Below are 21,246 nucleotides of genomic sequence, written 5' to 3' on the forward strand. Positions count from 1 at the left end.
ATCCCAGCCAACTTTAATGCTTTAAAGCGTTTCTATTGTAAAATAAATAACGGAAATAAGTGTGAACGGATTTTAAACACTTTCCACTGCCTTAAGCTCAATGGCTTTAGAAGACTTTAAAATGTACTGCTGGCGCATTTAGCATGAAAGATCTGTTCCCAAAGCACTGACGAGTACAAAAGAAGAAAGGGGCCAGGCGTCGCTAATGTTTATTCGAATTTGCTTTGAGCTTTTTATTACTCCCCTTTATTTGTGTTTGAAAGTAGAAATTTGTGTAGGCACTTCGCTGTGACAGATCGGCTAAAGTAGCTTAGTGGAGTAAAAGTAATAAATTATTGGCAACTAATTCCTTGAGACGCAGTTACATTCAGCTATGCCCATGGAGGTTGGAGTCTTAAAGAGGGCATGCTTTAAAGTGTATAAAAAGGGATGGACATAATTTAATTTTTTTGTTTTTGTTGTATAAGCTGGCGCAAAATGAATCATCAATTTGTTTTTGCATAACTTTTTCACTAATGAAAGGAAATGATTTAGATAGATGGAAATCTTTATATTTAGATTTACGCGCTTCATGGCTGGTCTGTTTGTATACTGCAGTTGTTTAGATCACAAGTGTCACATAAGATTGACGTACGACGCCATTCGAAAAAATTATAAGTCATCCGGTAGGGTGATTAAATTTGCACCCCCTTGTATCCGAAAACCAGAAATATATGGTGGGTTAGATGTATGAATAAATAGCACTCAAGCATCTCTGGGCTGGATTTTAGAGCTCCCAAAGAAAAATCTATTAGGTCGATTATTAGAGAAGTAAATATTTTTTATTTAAAAGGTGATCAATCAAACAACAAAAATTCGAATTACGGTAACCTTCATTATTTTTGTGTTGAACCATTCATGCCTTTATTTTTTTAAATGATCCCTTTCAACTGTTGGCCGCAACTGGGCCGTAATTCAGCCATCCGTACACATTAGTTCGGGTCGATTTGTGGGAAGGCAAAAAATCGCCCATTGCTCTGTGAAAATCATATTCTACCTCTAAAACGAATTCTGTTGTCCCCCAATTTGGGTCGAACTTTTTAGTTTCTTTTCTCATGTAAAGGCCAAAAATGGTGATATTTTGAAATGATTGTATGGGGAACCCCACAGGGAAGTTCCAGGGGGTGTGCCACTGGCATGGGTGGATCGGCCGTCCAAAGTTAGTGGGGATCGGTCATACATTTGGACTCGATTGGAGCACTCTAAATGGGTCAAAGTGGGATTTTTCGTTCGACCCAAATTGGGAGACATCAGAATTCGTTTTAGAGGTATGGTTCCTTCGGCAAAGTTTCTTGTTTTGATCTCTAGAATACGATTTTCACAGAGCAATGAGCGATTTTTAAATCGACCCGCCCTAGTTCACATCAATTTTGAATGACTCACTGGAGCATTTCGGTGGGTATTTCGTGAATGACTTTAGTAATGCTGGGTTTCAATGCCTCAATTGAAACTGGTTTATCCTCAAAGCATTTCGACATTAAATGCCCCACAAATAAACGTCCGCAGATGTGATATCACACGAGCTTGGTGGTCCATCCACTGGTCCGAGACAAGATAAAAATCCCTCACCGAAACAACGACGCAGAAAATCCACTGTTTCACGGGCTGTATGGCAAGTAGCATCGTCCGTCGTCTTGTTGGAACCAAATATTGTGAAGATCACGAGCTTCAATTTCCGGCACCAAAAAGTTTATCGTGGCGCGATAGCGTTCGCCGTTCACTGTTACACTGGCGCCAGCCTCGTCTTTGAAGAAAAATAGGCCGCTGATTCCTCCAGCCCCTAGGTCGCACTAAATAGTTGTTTTTAATAGATGCAATAGCTGTTCTTGAATGGCTTCGGGTTGCTCTTCCAACCAAATATGACAATTTGCTTACTGACGTAGCCATTAAGCCAAAAATGGGCGTCATCGCTGAACAAAATTTGGGTCCCAAAATGCGAATCATTGCTGAGTTTTTCACGAGCCAAATGACTGAAATTATGACGCTTTGGAAGATCGACCGGTTTCAAATTTTGGACTCGATTTATTTGATATGCTTTCAAATCAAGATCATTGCGTAAAATAGCTCAAGTAGTGCCATTAGATACGCCAAGTTGTTGAGATCGGTCCCAAATCGATTCTTCTGGGTTTTCGGCAAAACTCTCATTTACAGCCGCAATATTCTCTTTTTAAGTCAGCCTGCCTGCGCGATGAACAATTTTCATTGCTGAGTTTTTCACGAGCCAAACGACTGAAATTATGACGCTTTGGAAGATCGACCGGCTTCAAATATTGGACTCGATTTATTTGATATGCTTTCAAATCAAGATCATTGCGTAAAATAGCTCAAGTAGTGCCATTAGATACGCCAAGTTGTTGAGATCGGTCCCAAATCGATTCTTCCGGGTTTTCGGCAAAACTCTCCTTTACAGCCGCAATATTCTCTTTTTAAGTCAGCCTGCCTGCGCGATGAACAATTTTCACAGAGCGTCGATTGTTGTAATAGAATTCTACGATTTGTAAACGTTGTTGCGTAAGTCCTTCCATGACTTTCCAAATCCTATTGGAAAAGGTACCTCCAATCTAATCACTCTTTATAAGAAGTATAGAAAAAGGCATCCGAATGAGATAAAAATGTTTAGGGGCTTATTGCGAAGCTACATTCCTGCCAATGTCTATCGAATACCTCAACATTCATATGTATACCCGCCTCGGCGGTCAGTTCAAGCTTTGATAACTTGGTGTAAAATGTGCGACATGGCGCCTCAGCACCAAAATCATGCACCATAAAATTAGATTTATAACCGCAAATTAAGGACAAATACATGTTTTTAGATGTGCGTGTATACAATTTTCTACCCATCATGAGTTTTCAATTATCAAATTTATACTAATTAAATTACACAAACAAACGACGAGCAATATGATAGATAATTTTAGAGATGGGAAATGAGAAATGAGGCGGTGACCACAAGCGCAATCACACACAAATTCAAAATTAATCGCCCATAGAAATGTTTTAGTAAGTTGATAGAGTAAAATAAAGAAAATAATGTTAATAAATGCCTGCGTAGTTGTCAGCCATGGCAATTATTTAGGACAATTCTGCACTTAATTTACGGGCGCAATATTTTACTGGCTCACACGCATACATACAAACACTATCTCCTGACTGCTCGAGCCTTGAACTTAATTTTGCTATTTTTACCTAAATTAAAGGCAGCACAACTAAATGCTTCTTAAACGCAGCCATGACGGCTAAGCGTAAATCGATTTTGCCTTGAGACTAGAGAAGATTTACGCACTCAACACTAATGAACTACATCCTTCAACTGATTTGGGTGCAGACTTATGCCAGTATAGTATAAGTAGATTATTGAATTGTTCGTAATTTGTGTCAAGTAAGCATTAAAGACGTATCGATGCCAAACAAAAACTTAACCGAAAGAAGCCAGAAATCTGAATAAGTATGTTTACCATTCGTATAGAGTGTCGGCGGCATGAACGACAGCTCTGCTTTTTGCGCCTAATATTTATTTGCTGGTATCCTGTGACACTTGTTGTATGCTGCTTGTAAATTACTTACTTTGTTATAAGCGGCTTTGTGAAAGCTGATGCGCTGACGATACACGTCTGGCAATGTGGAGAAGGAATGTGTGCATATATTATCGAAAAGCCTCGTTTCTTTTTAAGTTGCGGAGACATAGACAAGTTGCGGTAATTTTGGTGTGAATTATGCACACATATAAATTGGGTATATACACCTGTGTGCACAGTAATAGCAGCGTGACATATTGCAAAGTTATGACTCTTTGTTTATTTTATTTTTTATTTTTTTATTTTTAGTTTTTTAATTTTTATTTTTTTTATTTCATTCAGTGATTCAAACTACACAGTCTCATAATTATTAGTGCTAGTCAATTGTCTTTTTTTTTGTAAAAAATAGTTTGCATTACAACAAAAACTATGTAAGTCAACATTTCAAACATCATGCAAAATTAAAAAAAAATTCAACAAATTTTCGTAAAAATTTCAAACTTTTTAAACAGAATTTTTATAGAAATCTCAAGTATGGTGCTTTGCAGCCCATTGAATTTTGATGCAACAAAATGTGGGCTTAATGTAGCTTAAAAATCGCGTTGACTATTCAACATTTCTTTTTACTAGTTATTTGGTGCACTCTTTCAATGTGCATAAATGGGCAAGTATTCGTTTACCTAGTTCGCAGCCGACCAGATAATTATTTATTAATATGGAACCCGTTCTAAAGGGTGGTTAAATGTTAAATTTCAAAGGCCGATGTTGAATGTGAACCACACCTAAACGTTAACAACACCGTTGGACTTCTTTCTTTGGGGTTGTTTGAAAGAAAAAGTGTACGTCGATAAGCCAGCAACAATTCAAGAGATGATAAGATAAAGGATGAGATAATTCGGCACATTAACGGCATAGAACCTCAATTATGCCTCAGCGTCTTCGAAAATTTAGACCATTGGATGGAGGTGTGCCGCCGAGGCCGCGGCGGTCATTTGCCGATGTTTTGCTCCATAAGTAATTGAGCAATATCAGTATTATCATAATAAAGAGAAATGACAATAATTTCTTAAAAAAATTGTATTTTATTCAAATTTAACACCCGCCCTTAAAACTTAACCACCCTTTATAAGCCAGAATACCTTGACGTGCTGAGTTTTTTGTGATTCAGTTTCTGATGGTCTATTTGTTGTGGCCTTTTGTACTTTAAAATTCATAGAAATTTCTTAAAAAAATTGTATTTTATTCAAAATTAACACCGGCCCTTAAAACTTAACCACCCTTTATTATTGCCATTTTTTTTCGACCCAACTGGCAAGTACATCAGCCAGACAACATTAAGTGCATTGAACTGCACTTCCCTTCCCTTCGCTTTTACTTTCGTTAACTCTACTCGACCTCCGAAGAAATCTGAGGAGATCTTGTGGTGCCAAGAAGCCAAGACGGTCACTTCTTAACACATCAGGGCTAAAGACCGCAAGTTTGATTCGCGCGAAGGCTAGGGATATGCATAGAAAGTGGTCGGCCGTCTCATCCTCCTCTTTACAAAGTGGCCAGAGTACACTGCCTGAGATGCCCACCTTTTCCATGTGCTTCGCTCATAGAAAGTGGCCCGTCATCAGCCCAACTAGCTGCCTACAGTCCCTTCTCCTTAATGATAGGGAGATCTGCAACAATCGGTCGGACATGATAGGTAACATCAGTTTTGCCCATCTGCAGCCTCTCTCAGCCTGCCAAGCTCGCTTTTCGGTTGAAACTACTCATTTGCTAACCGTGGCTTTCATGGCTGCAGAAGGGAGTAGCAGAACGGGCTGTGAGGCCAAAGATGTTGGCCTAGCTAAAGAGTCAGGGGTCTCATCACCTTGGGTACTCACGTGTCCCGGGACCCATGTTATCATCAGGATATCTATAAATTAGATCTACTGATTTTTGGATTTATGTCTATCTGAATTAAAAGCACTCAACTATCCATGAAGTGTTTGGAGGGCTGTCTAAGACCAGATACATATACATAGAACTGCCTCTCCACCTGTTTTCCACAACAAAGTTCATTGCTTCTTGAACAGCATATACCTCTGCTTGAAATACAGATGCGCGCATTCCAAGAGCTGGATTCCCCGTAGACACCAGAGCCTGAACCGTGCTCGGTCCTGAAGGTATCCGTGAAAATGCAATTGCCGTATAAATAAGATTAAGAGAGTCCAAAAGTCTTTACTGAACTTGTGTTTCATAAGCTACGTTGGCCCAAAGATCTCTCTAGTTATAAAGGCAGACGCACCGCCGTCTAAAAAGAATTATCAAAAATCAAGGCCAGTTGGGAACTATTTGAAACTGGTGTATTATTATATAAACTTTTTTTTTTGGTTTCTTTTTTTTGGTTGGTGAGATAGGATTCAAAATGCGTTCGCACTTATAGCGACCGTCGTCTACTGCGTCGTGTGGTGTGGCCAGTAAAACAATCCCTCCTCTCCTTCTGGGGAGACACCCTTCCCGGGACTGTTTTCTATATTACTTCGGGAGGGTCCAGAACGGCATCCATAAAGGACCAATCTATTCACCCACGTCTGGGTCCACCCTATTTGTAGCCAGCTTTTATGCTCTAAGCTCGCCTTCTTGCGTCTCTATCTGTGCGGCTTCGCTTTGTTGCACTGTGTCGATGTCAATCTTTTTTTTTCGTAGTACGTTGTCGATGTATTTCTTTACCTCGTTCCCGCTGTCCCCGCGATCGAGCCTTTTACAGATTATGTTGCTCGGTGTGATGTCGCCAATCTGCTCCCTCAGAACATTTCCTTCCGCGAGCCATCTGTTACAACTAAGAAACGTGTGTTCAGCGTCATCGTTCGTTCCATCAGCTTTGTCACCGCAGCATGGTTTGGCGTCTCCGTTGTGAAAAGCTAGTGATGAGGTGTTTCTTCTTGGAGTCCCACGCATCCATTCGTTCCCGGACCATGAGGTCTCTGGGTTTCTGACCGCTGATCCCCAAAATTGCAGGGTCTGTGTGCCGCTGTTCGTTGCACAGCCTCCAGTGCTTTGCGTTTGGCTTTGTAGTTTAGCACAATTCCCCAATCTTCGCTGGCGTACAGGAGAATTAAAGTTGTGGCCGCCATAATTAGCTGTCTTTTGTTCTGTGTTGGCCCACCGATGTTTGCCATTAATCTACTTAGCATGCATGTGACCTTTGCTGCTTTGGTAGCCCCACGTCGTATCTGGGCCCAGAAAGTAAGCCTACAGTCAAGTTGAGTACCTAAGTGCTCGAGTGGCGTGTGACCTCGTGTCATTGAACTGATTTTGATTTTTTATGAATTTGATTTGATGATATTTTTTTTCTTAATTTTGTACAAAGTTTGATGCTTTGAATTATGCAGGTTTCGTTGTAAAATGCGCTGAATTTGTACAAAATTTTAGTTCTAATTTTTAATGAAATGAAATTCTTTCAGTATAAAAATTAAAAAATCTAAAAAATTAATAAAAATTGTTAAGAAAAGAAACAAAACAAAAAAAAATTATAATAAGAAACAAGAAATTACAAAATAGTTAAAAATAAATTACTAAATGGTAAAGAATTTGCGCTGCCTTTATTGTACGCGCAAATGTAAGTAATCTCAGTAATTCGAAATATTGGAAAACTAATCCGAGGAGCTGTAAAGCAAGTTTAGTAACAAACTCTACTAAGCTGCCAGATATCACTCATCTACGACGTGTAAACTTATTTCTCTATGCTTTGGGAATATGACAATGATAAAGCGATAGTTGAATTCGTTTAGCTGGAAGGAGTCACAGTTGCTACGCGGTTAAAACGCTTACAGCAATACCCTTTAGTTTAGTGAGTCTTCGCCACACAAAGTATTTTTCTATATTTTAATTTTATTAAGTTGAAGATTAAAAAGTCACAAAAGACTCCAACTGACAATATTTTGTGCACACATTTTTATGCCACCTCATGTGCCCGAATGCTATCAATGACTAGCCTCATTTCTGTAGGATTTAAAAGGAGCTGGTGGAATATTCTTTACTGCCTAAAAATGAACACATAACTGACTTGTTTTTTGGCAAATATTTGAAAGCCTACTCTTCTCTCTGCAGCGACATCTATTGGGCCTTGTAGAACACAGCTTCCAATAACAGACCGAGCGTACCCGTTGACAATAAATTTCTGGAATAGTTGTAATTGGGTTATGTTGAACAGCAAAGCAACACGAACAAGTTTGCCAACATAAACACCCGCGTAAACAAACAGTACATGCACACATGCACACACACACACGCACATATTTTAAATTCGCCTGCGCCAACAATAGTCGCAATTTGTTAGCCGGTATTATGAGCCAATGTTGCCATCATGCAATGTTAGAGAAAAGCAACAATATACTTAAAACAGTTAAAGTTTTGGTATGTGTATGGGTATTTGTATGTGTGTATGAGCACTTGAATGTGTGGCTTGTGAAGCCTGTCGTTTGAATACAAATTTCGGCCAAAGTCCTAAATATCTTTCGCCACATGTATGTATATATGTATGTGTATACATGTGGGTGTATTAGCTTACTTGCATATACATATCTACATATACTTGTACATAATTGCAAACAGAGCCTAGGCGTGGGATGTATGTGTGTATTAGTAGCGGCAGAATGACCAACGCCACAACAGCCTGCAACAACTGCACAACAATGGCTGAAAACACGATTATAACCGCAGATTCAGATCCACAAACAAAGTCATCTCATACACACACACGTACACACGTGTAAATGCAAATATCTGCACGAGCCGTTGTTAGGTTAAAAATATTTTCACCGAATTTACGCAAAATTTAGGTAAATTTGGTCAAATTATATATGCAGCACCTAAGGCCTATTGTGCGGCTAGCACTTTGATTGTAGATGCGGTTGAGTGGAGTTTATTGGTTTCGGGATATTTAGTGAATTTGTTGGCCGCATGCTGTGCTTAATATTGTCAGTGTTGTTGCTATGGGAATTTGCAAAAATTCTTGCTGCCTGGCATTATGTACACACGCACACACAAACGTGTACTTACATATAATCCGTTTAACGTTATTTTTAAAAATGAGTCAAATCACTGTAAAGTACATCTTTTAAAATTCAAATAGATTATGTGAATGGAATTTAAATGTTTGTACAATGGAATTATTTGCTTCAACTAATGCTGATACTCTTCTTACGGAGACTTGAATAAATTCATTGACTATAATCATTTTCCTATTGACTTAGCCTACCGCACTGTCTCAGGCGCAGCAATTTTTGTGATCAGCGGGCAGATACCCGTCGACCTCTTGGTCCGGGAACGAATGGATGCGTGGGACTCCAAGAAGAAGGCACGTTATCACGAGCTTCTCAGCACGGAGATGTCAAACCATGCTGCGGTGGCAAAGTCGATGGGACACTGAACCGAGTGGCTGATAGATGGTGAAACTTATTCATAAATTGACAAATGGGTCCAAAGAAACTTTGGAGAAGTGAACTACTTTTTAACTCAGTTTCTGTCGGCCCACGGATGCTTCCAGAGATACCTAAATCGTATGGGCAAGGAAAGCGATTCCAAGTGCATTTACTGCGGAGCACCGAGCGATAATGCTGAGCACACGTTTTTTAGTTGTGACAGATAACTTGCGGAAAGAATTGCTCTGAGGAAGCAGATTGACGACATCGCGCCCAGCAACATAATCAGCAAAATGCTCGAACGCGAGAACAACTGGAACGCGGTAAAGACGACACAGTGCAACAAAGCGAAGCCGCACAGATAGAGACACAAAAAGACATGCCTATAGCATGAAAGCTGGCTACAAATGTGGTGGAATAGAAATAGTTCATGCGGTAAAATATTTTTGAAGGATTGAAGGCAGCCGAATTTAAGAATACTTCAAAGTCAGCCGAAAACATTTGATGATGACCTTTGGTCCGTTGGAAGTTTATAACGGGTTCTTGGCTACTAAAATATACCAATTTATTTGTTTCAAATTATATATTTATTGAAATTTTTTTATTGCATTGATCAGCTGTTAAGCTCCTCTGCACATTTTATCAAAATTTTGTTGCCTCCACTTTTTCACATTTGGGGTAGTAACCTTGTCCGAATTCAGTTGTTTCTTATAGCTAACACCTTCAGAAACAAAATTTTATCTTAACTATTAACTTTTTAGGCAGACCTTCTAGAATTTTTCTAGGTATGCAGCTTAATAGACTATTGAATTTCATTTTGAATTTCATTTTAAAAAATTTAAATTTAATTTCATTTTAAAAAAACCGTTGATTTTTGGAAATTTTTTTTGTTAAAAACAAGTGGTGCTAGGTTTTTCCTTCTATGCACTTTGTATGAAAAAAGGTGGAACTGCTTGTTATCTAAAATTTAATGGGCATACAACTGCATACCCGGAAAAAGTATACAACTTTTTTTAAAAAGTTGAAAGTTGTGTTGAAATTTTGGTTTCTGGAAGTATTTCTAGAAAAAACTGTTGTAAGTTTTAATGGAATTTTTTAAAAATGATGTACAACGTGTGAAACTTTACGTTAAATGGTTTTTGTTATAGTATGAGCGATATTTTTATAAAAAAGTTGAAAAATAGTAGTGTTTTTATATTTTTGTAATAGGGCTATGAGTTAATGGTGGTTAGGGCAAGTAGACCATATTTTTATATATATTTTCATAAACTGATAAATTTAAAGACGTTCTGTTTTGATACTTTTCTACGACAACTCAAACCTGTCGTAAGAAATTCATTGAACAATTTGTGAAATGGCGCTGTGAACTTACTGACTCAACGAATTTCAAATGTACGACGTAGCCAACCAAATTCGATGCTGCCTTGTTTTGTAATAGGACTATGAATAAGTTCGTGCGGTTTTACAACAGATGGCGTAACTTGATTATTATTCCATCGATCCACATTTCCAAACATTCATTGGAGAGCTACTGTCGTAAGGCACAAACGTCAGTATAAGTTTTTTATTTGAAGCGTAAACAACAATATTTTTACCACACTTGAAAATGTCGAATTTCGTGCCAAATAATGTGTTTTTGCGGGGAATTCTTCTTCATTATTTTATATTAATATGAAGAAAAAAGCAGCCGAAAGTCATCGTATCTTGGTGGAAGTTTATGGTGAGCATGCTCTATCTGAGCGAACGTGCCAGAAGTGGTTTGCACGCTTTAAAAGTGGTGATTTTGGCTTGGAAGACGAAGAACGCGAGGGTGCGCCGCCAAAGTTCATGGATACCGAATTGGAGGAATTGCTCGATCAAGATCCGGCTCAAACGCAAGAAGAGGTTGCAAAAACTTTGGGAGTTGATCAATCAACCATTTCCAAACGTTTAAAAGCCATGGGAATGATCCGAAAGGTAGGCCATTGGGTGCCGTATGAATTGAAGCCAAGAGACGTTGAACGCCGTTTTATGGCATGCGAACAACTGCTTCAACGGCACAAAAGAAAGGGTTTTTTGCATCGAATTGTGACTGGCGATGAAAAGTGGGTCCATTACGACAATCCAAAACGTCGGGCAACGTATGGATACCCTGGCCATGCTTCAACATCGACGTCGGCGCAGAATATTCATGGCCTGAAGGTTATGCTGTGTATCTGGTGGGACCAGCTGGGTGTTGTGTATTATGAGCTACTGAAACCGAATGAAACGATTACGGGGGATGTCTACCGACGACAATTGATGCGTTTGAGCCGAGCACTGCGAGAAAAACGGCCGCAATACGCCGATAGACACGACAAAGTTATTTTGCAACATGACAATGCTCGGCCACATGTTGCACAAGTGGTCAAAACATACTTAGAAACGCTCAAATGGGATGTCCTACCCCACCCGCCGTATAGTCCAGACCTTGCGCCATCCGATTACTATCTCTTCCGATCGATGCAACATGGCCTGGCTGACCAGCACTTCCGTAATTACGATGAAGTCAAAAAATGGATCGATTCGTGGATTGCGGCAAAACCGACCGAATTTTTCACAAAGGGAATCCGTGAATTGCCAGAAAGATGGGAAAAAGTAGTAGTAAGCGATGGACAATATTTTGAATATTAAATTTGTAACCATTTTACGTCAATAAAGTTTCAAATTTCGAAAAAAAACGCACGAACTTATTCATAGTCCTATTAGAATTTTCGAAAGTTATACTACAATGAATTCAGTGATTGTGCTGAAAAATTGTATACTATATTGTCACGTATATACATATAATCTAAACTACTTATATGCGAAATCTCTAAAATACTTTATTATTTGGTGCTTTATAGATATTTTTACAACTTCGTCTAACAAAAGTAAGGTTGAGGTTGAGATAGTGTTTACCAGATTAGTTTCAGTTATTTTTTGCTTCCTTATTGTTGTTGGCGTTTATAGCTTTTGGAAATAATTTCCGTTACATTACATGTATTAGCTATAATTATTTGCCACAATTGAGGGATATGACAAGCCTTTTCAACTAAGAGATGAGAGATCACCGTCTAACAAAAGTATTTTTAAGACAATCAGATCTGACACTTTTTTCTTAGTACATCGACTTTTACCTAATATACTATTACCCACCTTCCACTCATCTCCTCTGTTGGCCAGTCACCCGAGCCCCATGGCATTTCCGTTGTACCCAAAAGTAAGCCAAATATGAATCCAAAAACCACCGAAATAAACATTCCCACAGCCAGAGTAATGAAGCCAGAGCGCTGAAAGAGGTAAAACAAATATATTAAAAAAATAGTAAACTCTACAAATCAACAAATATGTTGACATTACTATAGAGATGTACTCGCATCTCCGCACATAAGGTGTTTTGCGTTTAGCTTAATACGATCGGCGCTAAATAACATTTGCGTAATTTTTTTTATTAAATTCCAGACAACACAAATTCTATCCGCCTTCACGGGGTCTATGTAACGCAACTTTCTTGACAAATCTCTGCACTAAAATGTGTAAAATTTGGCTTTGGCTTTGACGTTAGTAAGGGTTTATCCAGTTAATATTTGCGATTTATGGAAATATGAAGAAGCCGTTTGTCTGCAATGCCAGTTAGAGTGTAATTAATTTGTAAAATAAATTTTTTTTAATTACTATTGTAAAATAAAATTTTTAAAAACAGTATAGTTTTAAAAATTTAAGTCATAAAGTTGACTATCAGCATTAGAATAGCAATAAGTAACGAAAACCTCAAAGTCGATTCTTAAGTCAAGAGTCAATTCTAAGTTAGGGCTTTACCATCCCTACTTTAAATAGAGCTCATAGCTCTAATTCTATGAATATAGGAAGATGAAAGCAACACCTCAGAAGACATACAAAGTCAGTTACTTAAGTTCTTCCAACAATAACCTACGATTTACTGCTAGCATATCTTGCAGAAAGAATGAATTGCCTTCAACAAGACCCTACGCTGATCACTTTCAGCTTTAAACAAATTGAAATTTCTCAAACATCGCTTTAAGTTTTCGGATGTAAGCAAACACATTCTTTTTTAACTCTTTTAAATAATTTGCCTTGTAATATACTGACATCTGAAAATGTGAGTCAAGCGATTTGACAAAATTGCAGCTGCTTGCTTTATGCTTTTTCATGCTGACAAAGGCGCCGCTACGAGTATTGAGGCAGCCGAGCAGAAAGTAACCATGTGTTGACAAGTTAGTGACTTTATTTTGACATTTTTGTGCTACTATGGCAAGCGTTGAAAGCGCGACATGCAAACAAGCATGCATATTAACGAATTAGGGATGTCCTTATATTCGGAATTTTCACATTTCAATTATTTTATTTATTCATGAAATATTTTTATTTTACTATTTGTTTTTTATTTTATTTTAATTAAGCTTATGCAGCGTAGATAACTATTACATAAACCGGAGTTGTCATGCAGCGCTAGCATCAGAGGCTATCAGCTGTGTTATATGAAATTTAATCATAAATAATTGTTTTGCAGGTGTAAGACAAGTAGCAGCTGCGACTGTCGGTTTGATGCATTATTATTTTTCACATTTCGACATAGCCATTATTTATATATAAAATACATGATTTGTTTTTGTTGTTGTAAAATATTATAATAGTGCAGGCACACATAAACATACAAACGTTCATATGTGAAAGATTTTACGTCCAACATCTCCTTCGTGATGTTGTTCAACAAACCACAGAGGCTAGAAGTTCATGCCGCTGCGGAACTACAGGTGTATATTTTGGAGGCTTTGTCATGTCAGAAATACTCTCTGAGACTTGTAATTTCTTGCCATGATTTTAAAGATTCAAAGCCATCATCATACAGGCAACACGTGCTTTCAATCGAAATCGGCAAAAATAGAGAATGAAAAGCAAATTGGGAAGAAATTACGTTGCGACCTCGAGAAAGGTATTACCAAATCATTACATTAGTCATAAAGCCAAAAAACCAAAAAAGTTTTTGAAGCAAATCCTCAAGGAGCAATAAGGAGAGGTCGGCCAAGGCGACGATGGTTGCAAGACGTAGAAGACGATATACCAAAGATGAGAATCTCTCAACATAGAGCGAAAGTGGGCTGTCGAGAAGAATGAAGACATATTGTAGAGGCGGCACTTGTCCACCTCGGACTGTAACGCCAATCTGATGATGACATTATTCAAGTGTAGTAAACACTGTTTTTGTCGAGAAATTTCAGTACCAACATTGTAATAAATTCTGCCGGTTAGAGGTAAGCCTAGTGAATTGATCGCTATCAAATTGTAGAGAAAATGGAAAATAAGGTTTAAACCTCCCACAGTATTATTACATGGGTATCAAATGAAAAGCGAAAGTCAAAGAATTTAAAAAAAAAATGTTATATTAAAGTTCTTCTGAAGAAAAATTACAGAAAATAAATAACAAAACTTCCAGTTTAAAAATGTTGCTTATTTATATAATTTGTACCCGATTTGATGATACAAAACTAAACTGCTTGATTTCATCATTCATAATCAATCATTCTACTTAATCAAATATTACTCATATACAGGGTGAACGATATGAAGTGTTACCTATTCAAAACACCATAACTTTTTTGTGTGAAATTAGTTTTTATTGATTTCAAAGACAAAATTGTTCAAAAATCATTACAATTTTATGATTACTTTAGCTCGATATAACCACCTTTTGCCTTCAAACGGTCAAAAAATGAGTTGCATGCTGCACGAATGTGATCTTGAGGTATTTTGGCCCATTCTCGTATAATCGCTTTTTTCAGCGCATCCATGCTGGCATATTTTTTAGTCCTCACTTTGCTCTCCAAAATACACCAGATGAAATAGTCCATCGGATTTGCGTCTGGCGAATTCGAAAGCCATTGTGTGGACGAAATAGAGTGTGGAACATGATTTTTTAACCATTCTTGGTTCACGTGAGCTTTATGAGACGGTACCGAGTCCTGTTGGAACGTCCATGGTCTACGACCGAAATGTTTGCGTGTCCACGGCTTTAAAGCAGCTTCTAAAACATTTTCCCGATAATAAGTCGCATTCACTTTGACACCAGGCTCGATAAAAACGATTGGAGAGCGTCCATCAGCGGTCACTGCGGCCCAAACCATTACTTGCGATGGGAAATTGCTTCGAGTGGCCATACGTAGGCGCAAATTCTCGTATGAGCGTTCGGGCAAGTAAACACGATCGTTTTGAGTGTTTCGAACTGCTCAGTTGGGAAATTTTTTTCATCAGAAAACACAATGTTAGGAAATTCGTCACGTTTGTGCAAGCGCAACAACTCCTTTCGCACCGAACTTTTTGTTTGCTAAGGTGAAAGATCGTGTGCTTTTTGGAACTTGTAAGCTTTGAGCTTTTTTGCGATATTTTCAGTTCTTTGGCCATTTTTCTTCCACTTCGACGTGGATTTCGTTCAAGTTGAGCCTCCACTTTCCGAACCATTTCTGGCGTTGTTGCGGTTTTTGTTGGTCCACCTCCATAACGTTTTGCAATGCTACCAGTATCATCGTAACGTTTTATAGTGCGATACCCAAACATTTTATTCACTTTGAGGTGACTGAGCTCACGAACAATGGCTGGTTGTGATTTTCCAGCCAAATATAACGCAATCACGCTATTACGTTTGAATTTCATCACAGAAAAAAAAATTCAACAAAACTGAGACGCAAATGCTTTTGATGGCTTGTAAGCATTATATTGAACTGTCATTAGAACAATTTTGACGTTGATGTCATGAACTGGTTGACAAATACAAGCAGTGTGAAGTTGGTAACACTTGTATAAAACTTCACTGGCAAGTGCAGAAGTTTGCCAATGCTTTAGGATTACACGCAATAATGAATTGCTGAATTTTAGTGAAAATAAAAATTCGGATGCATCGAACTCAATGTCAAACAAATTTTATACTTAATTAATATATAAGAAGAAAAATGTATTTCTCAAAAATTAGAAAGTAACAAATATATTTTTTTTAAGCTAGGACTCATCGAACTCCATTGTTAAACCCATTTTCTACATAAAACATAAAAATAAAAAAAGTTTTTTTTTCAAAAATTAATAAAATAATAAATCTATCCAATTAATTACCCCCCTAATGTGAATATATAAAGCTTCACTGGCATGTGCGGAAATTTTTCAGTGTATTAGGGTGACAAGCAGCAATGGAAAAGGAATTTCATGCATGCAATACCCGCGCGCGTAAATACATACGAACAAAATAGTGCGCGACAACGCCAACGGCGACAGTTAGAACAAATTGCAAGCGAAAAAATTAATAAATCGAAATTGAGTAAAGAGGGTTCGCAAGCAGCAATACAATGACAACAAAAATGGTACTGACGAAAGCAACGGAAGGAAAGGAAAGAGTGTGAAATATATAGCAACCACTAAGCCCCCATTACTTATGCATATATGTGTATGTATGTATGTACAATCAAACTGCCACTTATACATATAGAAGTGCATACGTATAAGTAGTGCCAGTGTCTGTGGGTCTGTGGGCTTGCACTTTAACTGATTTTGGTATTGTCACTTTATGCAGATTTTTGCTGCTGAGTGCCTGGCACTGAACGCCGCCAAAAGCAGCCGCACTCACTACCGCCACCACTAAACCCGCAAAAAAGAAAAGACGGGGAAGAAGTTGTGCATGTGTGTGACATGTTAACCCAAATTTTGATGCCAACAACTGCATTTGAAAGATGACAATGCCATCAGCGCGTATTTCGCATGAAAGGCAGCAAGCACAAGCACAAATAAAAGAAGCAGCTTGGAAAACGGGTTAAATAAATAATAATAAAAAAGCACAATGGCATCACGAGGAGCAGAGTTGATTGTTACTGCTGCTGCTACAAAAATATTGCAGCAAAAGTCTTTTATTTTGAACGTACACGACAGCAGCAAGTGCCAAGATCAGAGCACGCATATATGCGCATCTAAATTCTTTTTTCTTATTTGCTCATGCCAGCGAACACTTGAAAACATTGTGCACAAATATTTTCCTTGTATTTTTTTGCTGCCTTCTTCGTATGTTCCTGAATTTTATTGCCACTTTCATACGACTTTTTCACGCATTTGTTGCGTTGTTTGCATTGTCAGGGTGCACGAAAATGTCTGTTACATGCCAACGCAGCGCGTGCTTTACTTGCCACGAATTTTTATTTGCCGTTGAATGTTGGTTGCGAGAGCGCATGCGCGCATACTTTCGCGTAAATGCACTTGAAAAGCTGTCAGTTGCAAGCGGAAAATGTGCGCTGTTGGTAATACTTAAATATAAAAGTGGAATACAAGTTTTTCAATTTGTGTGTGTGTGTGTGGGTGTGTGAGCACTAGATAACTAGTTTGAGAAACCTTTTTGTGTATTTTGGTTATATGCACGCCATTATTCAATGGCATTCGTAAGAAATTCACATAAGAATATATTTTTCCAAGAATATTTCTATTTCATTTTATGTTCGATTTTTGTGGCGCAAAGAATAAGAAAACATAGAAATAATGCATTTTATTAGTTTTATTATAATTTTAAGTCTAAACTATAGCAATACTGTGGGATTGTCTTGACTGAAAATATTATAAAAAAATAATTGTGAATAATGTAAAGAGAATAAAATAATATATGTATATAAATAAATATAATTTGTGCTTACACCCTTTTTGGTTGCTTGACCGAGCTCCTCCTCTTATTTGTGGTGTGCGTCTTGATGCCACAAATGGTTTCACAAATTGGGGGATCTGCAGTTTTGAGGGGTTAGGGGTAGTCAGAGGCCCGAAAAAATGATGATTTGCAATAATATTAGTATTAATACATCATGTTTCGCATTGACTTTAGCAAAATTTAAAAAAAAAAGTTATATGTAATTGGAAAAGTTATCGCTGCTTGTGTGGAACACGATAAAAAAACGACAATTAATTGTTAAAAAAAAAATCGAAATTGTTAAAAAAATCCTTAGGTCAGGCACGAGTTTTTTATGTTTTTCAAAAGCAGTGTTAATTTTATTGAAATCTACCAAGCAGTTTTTAAATTGAAGTGATCACCAGTTCGAAAAACATAGTTTTGAGAAAAACGCACTTAAAGTTTTGCTCTCTGCTCCGGAGCGCCCGAGCGCAGTTTGTTAATTTTTGAATAAATCGAAAAGTATTTGTCGGATTCACTTAAAGTTTTCACACAATATTTTCAAGATATTATATTTTCAGTAAATGCTGAAAAAAAATCCAATGTTTTGAAAATTCTGACTACCCCTAACTTCTTAAGCCATCTCCGAGCGGCAGATATTTTTTTATGAGGAGCTTTTTTGTGGCAACAAAACACTCGGACGTTTGCCATTGCCAGCCGAGGGGCGACCGCTGTTAGAAAAATACTTTTCTACCACTTTGTTGTTTCATACCTTTAGTATATTTTGAACCCGGGCACTACCAAGTGAGCATCACTCATTCGGCTACGCGTGTAGAATAGCCTAACCTTATTACTCTGACAATAAATTATGAAAGAGTTAATAGGTGCCTTCGAGTTAAAAGGCACTAAGTAAAATTTGCCTATTTGAAGCGGCGATAATTTGCCTGTGTGAACGCGGTCTGATGAAGCCCGCCTAATTTCAGGAAAGAGAGTTGACAGCATTGAAAATACGGTGTTATTCGTTTTATGAGGTACAACTATACTCGAAGGAATCTTGCCCGATAACTTTGTTGTGGCTTTCACATGCAGCGTCAAGCGAGCACAGAAGTGGCGAATCGAAGACACCTAAGGTCTCTTAAATTTATGGATAAGTTTAAAACTTACTTGGGGATGTTTTTTTTAGTTCAGTGTCTGTTGCAAAATTATTTTTTAGTACAATATAATTTTTATTACGCCTTAAGTGCACTAAAAAAGAGACAGAAAATAAAAGGGTATGATATATAACGGCACTTAAAAGTGATGTGGACTGAGTGTTCACGTGACGTCAATTGAAAATATTTGTTAATCGTAAATTGTGTGCAGGGCTGCTGCATTCCCAAAATCTAGAGTTATAAGTCCCAGTTTGGCACAAGTATTTTATTACCAAAATGTGTCAAGTGCTTTTGAGTTTTCACTAATTTTAAGAGAAATCTATGCTTCGTTAGGCATAAAAATAAAAACTTGAAAAAAGGAGACAAAATGGTTGAGTCGGTAACCAGTCAAAAATGTGGAACAGATTTTTTACTCAAAAATTCATTACTCAAAAACAACTCACTTTAGCTACTGGGCATTCAGCTCAATTAAACTTTGAGATGTCCTTTTGATTTGAAAAAAGTTACAAAAAAAAATACACTTTTTGAAATATTAAATTTCGAAAAAATTTAAATTTTTTTTTGTTTTTTGCAAAATAAAAAGTTTTCAACTACTTTTTTGCAATTGTTTCTACATGAAGTCACTCGTGCAAGTAATGACGATCATTTTGAACCCAGAATCATTAAAATCGGTTCATTTTTCACTAAGTTATGAGTATTTATAAAAAAATGTTCTTAAGTAATTAAAAAAAATCGATTTTGAGCCAAAAAACAAAATTGCCGATAAATCTTGAAAAAAAATTTTTTCGGGCGAACAAAAAAGTACGTGTCTCATTATTTTGACCAGAGAGCAACATATTTGAGTTACATAGAAATCGAAGAACATGACCTTATGCGACTTTCAAAGTACTAATCCCCTAACTTGAATTCAATCAGCACTTAAGGATTAGACAATTTTGAAGCTATGTGAGCATTACAGATGCTCTTCATACACATACACATTTCTACATGAATTTGCTATTTAAGTTTTATTCTTCTTATTTTCGCCTGGCGTCTTTAACTTTTGCTGCCCATTGAATGTTTTAGTATTCTATGTTTTTAGCTTTATTTTATTTTTTTGTTTCCCCCTTTATTATAAATTTCTTTACTGCGTATTAAAAATGTTCCCATCCAAGCAATAAATGTGTGTCAACAGACTGCAAGGATAAACTCCCCCAACGGTTACAAAGTGCTTTTGATGCCACTGCTGCTGCTGTGGTGAAGGACGGACGCTAAAGTTAAGGCTTACATAGAAGAGGCAAAGTCATCTCCTCCACTTTGTCTTACTTTTCCTTCTAAGCTTTTTCTACTCTCTACTTATACTGTTTCTACTGCTTCAAGTACATTTCCGACTCCATTTACTTTCACTTAATTTCTGCGCCTAACTACTTATTTACGCCTGTGGCTTTCGGTGGCGCGCACCTTTGGGAGTTGAGAGATTTATAGTTGAGCTGGGTAGTAGTCGCTCAAGTTTTCCCTTTTACGTCGCATTTTATTCCCTTTCATTTATACATACATATTTGTGTAATACATCAGATATTTGGGGGAATGGGTGAAGTTATGGCGGTGAAAGCTGCTTAGAAGCGAGCATTGCGACACTCGTAACTCATTTCAAGCGACAAGTTGCTGATTTGGCATAAATTTAAAAAATTCTCAGCGAATGACTGAACGAGCTGACTGACTGAGTAATTTTAGTTTATATGTACGAGTTTGCTTGCATAATTTACCATCGTAAGTGTTTTGGGGCAGCAGATGCTGTTGAGCATTGAGAGTGAATGACAGGTAGGCAGTTGAATGAAAATGTTTGCATTGGCAGTAAGGTTGGCAATCATGATAATCCCGAAAATTATGCGATTAGTTCACATGTGTTTTTATATCCTTGTTCACTCCGCTCGGAAGCATAGGACCTCGATAAGGCTATTCCATCGTACACGGCCCTAGGCTGTTGTTTTTGCGCCATCCCATGTGATGTCGGCATCTGCTAGAACGCACAGCATCGGCCATCTCCAAGTAATCTTTAGCCGACCGCAATCTCTGCTCTATTGCGGGTTCTAGTCCAGTGTTATTCTTATGTTGCTATCTGGTGGTTTTTTAAGCGTATGGCCTATCCATCGTCACTTTCTGCGTTAGATTTACCAGGTTCCTCATTCGTTGATCTCCACAGCGCGTCGTTGCTGATGGTTTCAGTCGCAATTCTCTACAGATGATGCGAAGGCATTTGTGGACGAAAGATTGTAGCCTCGATGGTATGGTTTTAGAGAGCAGTTATGTTTCACTTCCATACACCAATACTGACTTCTCGCCCATACATATTGCATTAGCCCGAACGCCGCCCTTCTTTTGCTTATCCCACCTTCTTCCCTTGAGAAGTTGCATTATCGCGAAGCTGCCCAAGAAAGGCGATTTGAGTGACTGCGGCGAGAAATAACCTTGTTCAACGCCATCTACAAATTGTAACCACTATCATACAAAGTATACTCCAATGT

General features: G+C 37.7%; 1 protein-coding gene across 1 annotated transcript in view; it reads right to left on the reverse strand.

The window, feature by feature from the left end:
- Positions 1-21,246, reverse strand: part of LOC128863155 (uncharacterized) — a 207,107-nt gene that overhangs the window by 92,179 nt on the left and 93,682 nt on the right. Inside the window, exon 8 of the mRNA XM_054102130.1 lies at positions 12,104-12,237. Coding sequence (XP_053958105.1) covers positions 12,104-12,237 — 134 coding nt within the window. The remainder of the gene's footprint in view (positions 1-12,103; positions 12,238-21,246) is intronic.

This window comes from Anastrepha ludens, chromosome 5, assembly GCF_028408465.1.
Source record: "Anastrepha ludens isolate Willacy chromosome 5, idAnaLude1.1, whole genome shotgun sequence".
NCBI classification, from domain to species: Eukaryota; Metazoa; Arthropoda; class Insecta; order Diptera; family Tephritidae; genus Anastrepha; species Anastrepha ludens.